At 31.3% G+C, this 8,918-nt stretch overlaps 1 protein-coding gene and 1 long non-coding RNA gene across 2 annotated transcripts in view; both read right to left on the bottom strand.

Moving 5' to 3' along the window:
- The window catches only part of LOC116345166, an 11,579-nt gene extending 8,238 nt beyond the window's left edge, over nucleotides 1-3,341 (bottom strand). The window contains exon 1 of the long non-coding RNA XR_004201480.1: nucleotides 2,332-3,341. This is a non-coding gene — a long non-coding RNA (uncharacterized LOC116345166). The remainder of the gene's footprint in view (nucleotides 1-2,331) is intronic.
- Nucleotides 3,342-4,866: 1,525 nt separating this feature from the next.
- On the bottom strand, nucleotides 4,867-7,634 carry LOC116345348 (maternal protein exuperantia). The gene is made up of 5 exons (XM_031774623.1): nucleotides 7,439-7,634; nucleotides 6,827-6,934; nucleotides 6,141-6,660; nucleotides 5,788-6,053; nucleotides 4,867-5,640 (listed from the first exon to the last, which is right to left on the bottom strand). Exons 2-5 carry the CDS (start codon nucleotides 6,926-6,928, stop codon nucleotides 5,224-5,226), a joined length of 1,305 nt encoding a protein of 434 aa, XP_031630483.1. The 5' UTR covers nucleotides 6,929-6,934; nucleotides 7,439-7,634; the 3' UTR covers nucleotides 4,867-5,223.
- Nucleotides 7,635-8,918: the final 1,284 nt, after the last annotated feature.

Here is an 8,918-nt window from a genome sequence, read left to right as displayed (position 1 = left end):
TTTTTTTCCCAGTTTATATGGTTGACCTTGTGAAATTAGTCTATGAGACCAATACAATCGAATCGAATAGATAAAGAGAAAGTGAGAGAGAATGTACAACGGTAACTTACCGAAACCAAATTCGATTGTTTTCTTCAATTCTGTCTATCAAAAATATTCTTTAAAAAAATAACAACAACAACGGAGTGAATAACACAAACTTGAAACTCATAAAACAAAAGCACGCATTGACACTCATATAAACAACAACAATACCAACAATTGATCGCTGGTTTAATCAAAACATCGAACAATTTCAAATATATCAATACGATGAGTTCAATAGTATTTGATCACTCTTGGCTATGGAGTGTTTATATTATTCATAATCGTGGTGAATGTTTTGACTTAATAATATCACTGTTCATTTTGCACTTAAATGCACATATCACTATTTGCCATGTATCACTATCATTACTACCACCGTCGTTTCGGTTATCTTTTGTTTGTATATCATTAGTTTCATCGGATACACCATCAATATGATCCTTATTATTTTCACTCTTATTTTGTATTAAAGACGTCTCATTATGACTTCTTTATGCATTTCGTATTCTCGAGCATTCCATTTCAAAAATAATTCCAAATAAATTTAACAATAAAGCGAAACTGATAATATAATTTAAAACAAAAAGAAGCAATTTAATGATTTTGATTTTACATTGTTCAAGTGTTCAAGTGTGAAAGTCGAAGTGTGCGATTTGTTTTTATCATGTATTCACTTATTCACTTCGTTTGGCTATTATAACTGATACAAAAAGCGAGAAGATGTGTTTACACATTTACATAGCAGCACGGAGGTGCAACAACTGTTCAAAAAATGAGAAGAGAGCACACGATACGGCCGCGCCATATTCAATTTATATATACAAAAAAAAAGTTTATTTCAATTAAGCGCTGAATAAAGTTTAGAGAGTTTCACACATAAACCATACATATGAATTGTCAAAATAAGATACAAATACATATGCACGTGGAGCACACATACTACAATATGCCGGGCGCAGACACAGACACACTATCATAAGCACATACTCCCGATTGCTAGAAAGCAACAACAACAACAACAAAAACCACAGAAAAATGATGATAATAACAATAATAATAGTTGAAAAAATCTAAACAATGTAAAACATATGTGTTACGAGTCCGAAATAAGCAGAGCAACATACAAACACATACACGCATACACAAGGAAAATGACCGACCGATACTAGAGACGAGACATAGAACGAACGGAGCGGGTGAATCAATTTTAAATATTATTGTTGTTGCTGCTGCTGCTGCTGCTATTCAGATTATTATATTTTTTTTGTTTTTCGTTGTTTTTACTTCTCAAGCCAGTTTTTTTTTTAGATAGAAGAAGAACCGCTTCGTAGCGTGCTCTGAACAGGGCGCGACATACAAGACATTTATTCGGCAAGTAAACATACAAACGCGCATTAAAATATGCTCCAATAGAATAATACTCAGAGAATCAATCAAAGAACGTTGCGTTATGTTTGTCGTTTAGATTGGTTTTTGGTCTTTAGTTTACTATTATTCTTAGCCCTTATGCCTTTTTCAAACATCCGTTCTTTAATTTAAATGTTGACCGTGATTACTATAAAAGACCGTGAACCTTACAATTGATCAATGTCAATGCAAAAATATGGCCATTCTTCAATCCATTATTGGATTTTTGTTGTTATTGAAAGTAATATTTAGTAAAATTGAAACGTCAAGCTTTCGAATAATTTTTCTAATTTTTCGAGCAACATTTTTGTTTGATTTGAATTAACATGTTTCCATAAAACAGAAGAAGAAAAACGTTCGTTTTGGTCGTTTCGACCGAATTGGATTGTTTTTCTATCGACTATATTCATAATACAGTGCTCGATTTGTACAACAACAGAATCAAAATATTCACAATCCAGACTGTTGGCCAGAAGTTATATATAAATGCAAACAGGAACCAAAACTGTATATAGCAAAAAAAAAAGCTGCCCATAATGATAACCAGTCGTGCATATACACAAACAATATTTATTTATTTTCGGCTTAATCATACAAATGCAAAGTTTTGGGTTTTGAATAGTCTTCACATACACATGTAAACGGAATCCTATTGATTTCATCGTGTTTCTATCAATGACATCGAGTTGTTGCTATTATCGACAGCGGTGTGTTGTTTTTTTTTTCTTCGTCCAAAACAACACCCAACCAACACACACGGTGATGCACAGATAACAACATTTATACCGTTTCCTAGGTACTATTTGCTATAATTTGCGGCAATACAATATTACTTACACTTTATTATCTCGTGCAGAGACGATTTAAAACCACTTCCAAAATGAACGAGACATGATTTATCAAAAAATTAGATGATCAAATTATATACGTATATATATAAAAATAATAATATAAAATAAACACTGAATTCACGACGATGATATCACTATAATGCATGCACACCACTACATCAATTTGATTTTCGGAACTCAACTTTTTTTCCTTTTCCTTCTCCCTGATTCTAATTTGATTTTTTTTTTTGGTCACGATTTTATTTCAATATTTTATTAGAATCAAAATTCAGTTTAAACTCAAAATAAAATCACTGATTTTTTTCAATATAGCAATGTTCTTCTAATTGTTTTACTTGGTCACTGTTCAAACCGTAGCATTTGTCTTTGTAGCGCAATTTGTATTTCGCCGACAACACTCAGCTCATTTTCTTGTCTTGTAGTGGCTTTTTTTCTTCTTTCAGTTCAGCTATATATTTTTGAACACCCATTGAATGAATACACATAGAATTCACTATCTTTCATTCTGTCAACATTTTTTTTTTCGACTCACACTGATCAAAATAAACCTTATATTGATCTTTTTTTACAACTTCTTTAATAAAAAATAATGCCACTCTAGTTGTTTTTAATGTTTAGGACCAAATTTTTTCCCAAATTCCTGTGTGTCTTTTGATTTTGTCTTTTGTTAAGTAATACGATGTAATGTTTACGCTCACATCATTGTACAATGTGTAAGTCGAGTGTATTCATATAGCCAATAACAAAAATTCTGTTTATTCTGTCATCGAATAATAATAAAACGTAAGTGAAACAAAGTTGCACGAACGAGACGAATATAGGTTCGGTTCTTTTACAATTCACGCATTAAATTCGTCGCCACTCTAACTCACATGGACTACCATCGAAACGCGAAAGAGTACAGCATATACAAATACACAAATACATGGACACTACGCCATTGCTCGAACATTCGGATCTTCGAGTATTACGACATGGCTCAATGAGACAACAGGGAAAAAAAAGAAAGACAGAGACATCAAGTGTAGCTTGATATAGGATATCTTTTTGTCTTCTTTTCGCATTTGATTTAGTCAATGGCAATGCAATGTCAAGGTTTATTTTAAAGAAATAAGAAGAGAGCACACAACGCATTTATATGCTTGCATAAATATACATTTTTTTAGAAACATTATCTTTTGCATTTTTTAGGTTGTTTTTGTCAAAATCTAAATATGTATGTTTTAAGTTTTATATTTAATTTTTCAATTAATAAAAGTTATTTGATTAATACAACCAGCGACATCTACTCAAAATGAAAATCAATCTAATAATATTGGGCACCTTTTTTATTCATAAATGAAATAACAAAAACATGTGCATCATAATTAATAATTATCGAATTCATTAATTCACAACATTTCATAATTTTTATTTTTATGGTTTTTGTTAGAAATTTCAAGAAAGGGCAATGCAGAAAGTAGTTCGGATTCAAACCACTGAAAATTCTTATAAACAAATATAAAATGACACATTTTTTTTTGGCGAATTATTCAAAATGTTGTGTCAAAAGAACAGTCGTGGCGTTTGATTCTAAGCTGTGAGTCCATTTATTATTTAAATTATATGTATAGTTTCCAATAAAAATTCAAAATTCTAATCGAATTCTATCCACTTGTTTGATTTACTTTCTTTTGACAATATAATGTGAAACTAAATATTTGCCGCATAAATAAAAAAAAATAAAACATTCGTTTTTACTTTATGAATTGTATAACATTTTCAAAATTTATTTGAAATATAATGCGGATATGATTGTTGGAGCATTGTAGAGAAATCATAATTTCCTTTATCGTGCATAAACAGTTATATTGAATTGCCTCAATTCAACAATCAAACTCATTCCAATAAAAATGAGTTTGTCAATCTAATATTAGATCCAATTATCGTATTCAGAAAATCCACAGACTTGCAGTTAACAGCCCAAAATTCGAATTAAAAAAAACGTGCTGGTCCATAATGTGTGGCCTTTAAGACTTGGCCCCTGTAGTTGAGCAGATTTTTGAATTCATATGATATTTCATATATTCAATTGGTACGAATCATAGTCGTTTCTATTCATTCACACCTGAATGTTACACAACCGTAAAAAAGATTGAAAACACATACAAACATCTGCTGAATGTTTCGATTTGAATTGGCAATTATTTTTTGCGATAGCATAAACACAAATGAAATTATTCGTACAAATCAATTTCGGTGTGCCAATTTTTTTGTGAAAATTCTATCAATTCTGTTTAATTGTACATATACCATTGAAGTAATCTCGTTGAAATGTAAAAGTTATTATTCAAAAAATAAAAAATATATGTGTTTTCATTGAAAACCTTATTTTCTTATAAATATGATCAACGTCCTGTTATTTATAAATTATTTTGAATTTCTTCTTTACCAAAAAAAAAACCATCGACTCTTTCATTCCATTGAGCTGTCTTTATTTAATAAATTTGAATGGAATTTACAAGGTTGAATATCCAACAAAAAATGTTTGTGTGTAAAACAAATGTAAATCGATTGTAAATAATTTTCTTGTTCTTTTTTTTTAAAAGAATTTATATATGTTAAGATGTTGTGTATGTTTTAAGAAAAATGTTTCATTTTTCATTTCAATTTTGTTGTGTAAATTTATGTTTGAACTGTAGTTCATTGAAAATCAGTTAAAAAAAAACTAAGCTTCCGAGAACGATTAGATCGTTGTTCAGCTTAAATTTGACTACATTTTGATTTTGTGCATTCATTATAATGTCTCAATTTAATTTAAAAATGACGGAAAAGCAAATGTTCAATTATTTACTCAACCGATAGCGTGACCTTGTGAATTCAGAGAAAAAAACAAAATTTATGCAACGGTAATTTCCGAGGCGGTTGTCTTAATCACAGGTGAATTTGTGGTGGCATCAGTTTCTGTTGTTGCCTCGTTTAGGCTTCGGTTAAGTTGTTTTGTACTGAAGCGTCTTCGTGAACGACGGTTACGGCGTGGCGAACGTGTAGCCGATTCAGGTGTACTTTGAACATCGTTATTATTGTTATTTTCAATGGCATGCTTTTTGTCCGAATTTTCACCTTTACGAGATCGACGATTTTCACGTGGCGACGATCCCTTTCTAAACGATCGACGACGGCCTCCATTCGATTTCGGTGGTGGAACAATTGCTTCTTTATCTGGATCAAAGTAGCTATCCAAAATATCGACCAATTCACCGCGATTTTCTTCCTTAATATCATCCAATTTTTCAATGATCTCAGTCAAACCGTCCTAAAGAAATGACAAAAATATTTGTTAAATGATTCAATTATTGATAATTACTGTCGAATTTCTATCGTCAATTTACAAAATATTTGGGAGAAAAATTGTGGAAAAAAAAAATCATAAAAATTATTGAACTTATTTAAAACGGCTCACCTTTTTCTTTTCCTTCCAAATGTCTTCTAAGCTTTTTAGGTCGAAACCTTTTTCAGCCAAGACACGACGAAATGTGACTGCTTTGTAACGGTGGTAAAGATTGGTTTTGAAAAAATTAACGAAGATTGGACGAAATGATGATTGTAAATCGATGCATTTATTCTGATTTGTCAACTCGTTGATATCAACATTAACCGAATGAACAAATCCTTGAATCAAATCAACGATTTGACCATTAATGTTATCCGTTTCGTTTGTGCCTGCATCTAGAAATTGTACAGACATGTATAGTATGTATATGATAATAACTGTGCATTGGTGATGTGATTCAACATAACCTCAATGTGACTTACCTTTGCCCATTTGCTCAAGCAATTTGTAAGCAAAACGAGCACGTACCATGGCATTTCCTTCGAAATACTTTTCCAATTCTTCTTGTTTCAATTGTAATTTGGTTTGTTCGCGAATTGCTTCGATTTTTGTGGCATCGCTTTTCACTTCAGCCATCGAATGACCATCGACGAATCCAACGACAATTTGTGAAAAACGTTCAACCAAATCGTATTTTTTCAATGCTTCCAACAGCATGTACGGAATAAACTTGATGTTTTCATAATAAACCAAAACCACACCTTCGGAACCAACATCGGCCGCCTTACGTTGTTCCAACCATTCCAAAAAGGTTTTCAATGCAACGACCTCGGTTTTACACTTGACTACTTTATTTGTCAATGTGCATTTGAGCATACGGAAAAAACCAACCGTAATTATGCGCAATTGATGTCGTTGTCGCGCAGCTGGATTTAAATTCATCACCGGAATTACATATTGATCGAATTCTTCTTCGGGGCTATAAGCGGCCAAATGAACGATCTTTTGATTAAAAAAAGTAATTATCAATACTGTACCCTTCCGTTATCTTTCTTCGATTTAGCAGCACGTGGTGCGAATGTAAAGTACATTTCAATACCAAAATGACAACCAAAAAAAAAACCCAACAACAACATAAATTTAAAGAGATTGCGTTAAATAGACTTACCTCGTCCAAAATACGCCGACCAGTTGTATCAATATCAATGCCGATGAATGTGTATTTACCCTTTGGGATGGTATTTTCAGCTGGTACTTCGGTAACAGTCATTTTTAACTTAAATAAACGTTAAAAGTATTGAAAATTCCGATGTAGTTGCTTATTCCAATGAAAATCATAAGATTTGTGACAAGACAAAATAAACTATGTCTACTTAAATAGAATTATTGATTTAACGCAAAAAAAAACACTTTATTGTGCACTAAAGTCGAAAACGAATTGTTCCAAAGACTGAAAACTATCAACAACACAATGTGCACTATCGTAACACGTGCTTGGATAGAAAAAACTGCATTTGTTGGACTTGATCGACAAAATTTAACGCAGAAAATTGAAAAAAAATTGATTTGATCAATCGTTTGTACTAGATATTCCAACCGATTTTTTCAAAAAGAGAGTTAATTGTTAAGAATTAAATTAAAAGGTTATGCCGAAAGTGGTGAAACGGTAAAACTGACAGAGTTAAAATTATACATGTTTTTTTTCCTTAAATTTCTTCAAATATGATTTTAAAAAAAATACTGATCAATCGATATAAATGCCTGCAAATAAAATTCTTACCTTTTGCCAAGGAAATCGATTTTCGTTACGATTTGATAATTAATTTAAAATGTGCGTTCGACGCAATTTTACTCAATTTAAAACAATGCGGAATTTAGTCCGTTCGAATGCAACCACTAACCTCTCATGAGTGAGTTAGCAAAGTGTAAATGAAAAGAATCACAGCCGAAATAATGAAATCTTATTCAATACATCGGCATATTTAATACAAATGGCAGAGCACATGCAGTTGATTGAAGTTTATAAGAAGGCGACAAATTCAAATTTATCATCATGCACTGGGCGAATGCACAAACACAAACATAAAGTTTGACTAATGCGATGCTTTCATGCTGCGATTGGGGCGAAATGTATATGTTCGATGTGAATGAGAAGAGATGAACGAATGAAACAAAAAAAAAAAGCAAAAAAAAAACATTGCTACTTCACAGGCATTGAAATTCGCACAAACGCCGTTTATTTCATCGATTATTGACACATTTTTTTCTCGTCTCATTTAAAACATTTGATATTGCTAGTATATTCTTATTTGGCTTTTGAACAGTTTTGTGTTGACTCCAGTATCAATGATATGAATTTTTCATCTTTCGATGAAAAAAGAGGAATGCCAGAACATTTTCCGAACGAATTTTTTCTCGAACGAAACATTTTCAAAGAATTCGAGGAATTTTATTGGAAAATGTTTTGAAATTTTTGGAAAAAAGTCGGGAAAAACATTTACTTTTAATATTTATTAGTGTGATGGTTGATTCGCATCAAAAATTTTCTATCAATGTGAATCTTTACGTCTAACTTGAACTAAATCCACTTGATATTTGGTAGCTCATCAAGTAGTAAATGAATTAAATCTTTTGATACAATGAAATTAATGAAAAAAATTGCTTGAAAATGATTCCTTGATAACACATAGAAAACGAATGCAAATATTCACAATTCAATTATTAATTCAACGAAGTCTCAGTTGTATATTTTTTTGCTATTTTGATTTGGTGACTGAAATTGTATCTGCACACCTTTAACACTTTCGTAAAGATACATATGAGTAATTAAAATGTTTGTATGATTTTATTTTCATTTTTTGTCCATTTTATTGCTGTTCAAGAAATTGAATCGCTATATCAATTAGAAGATCTTTTCTCGAAAAATGTAAACGTATCCGTTGAAAGAAAGTAAGAACGTTTTTGTAATCGTTTAAAAGCAGAAAAAAAATAAAATGCTTATCACTAAAATTCGATTAAAATACGTTTGTACAAGCAAACCCAACGGAATGAAATGTTCAAATAAGAAATAGCTTTGAAAGATTTCGAAGAGATGGCGCCCATAATATTTGATGCAGTGGTAAAATAATTACACAAAACATCAATGTAATATGGACAAGAATCCGAGAGGGGGACAGCGAACATATGACATCTCGAATATTATTTTCGTAAGTTTCAGTGCACACGAATATGAATGTTGACAATATCAAATCATCACACAG

This window comes from Contarinia nasturtii, unplaced genomic scaffold, assembly GCF_009176525.2.
Source record: "Contarinia nasturtii isolate CC-2019 unplaced genomic scaffold, AAFC_CNas_1.1 Cnas_scaffold_1240, whole genome shotgun sequence".
Lineage (NCBI taxonomy): Eukaryota > Metazoa > Arthropoda > Insecta > Diptera > Cecidomyiidae > Contarinia > Contarinia nasturtii.
Note: the sequence above shows the minus strand (reverse complement) of the source record. Positions and strands in the feature narration are given on the sequence as shown.

Excerpts from the sequence above, each read along its gene's own strand:
- LOC116345348 (XM_031774623.1), bottom strand. The coding sequence starts at position 6,928 with ATGACTGTTACCGAAGTACCAGCTGAAAATACCATCCCAAAGGGTAAA. Across the intron at positions 6,661-6,826 it reads GTCGGCGTATTTTGGACGAG|ATCGTTCATTTGGCCGCTTA; the intron begins GTAAGTCTATTT and ends TTTAATCAAAAG. Across the intron at positions 5,641-5,787 it reads TTTGGAAGGAAAAGAAAAAG|GACGGTTTGACTGAGATCAT; the intron begins GTGAGCCGTTTT and ends TCATTTCTTTAG.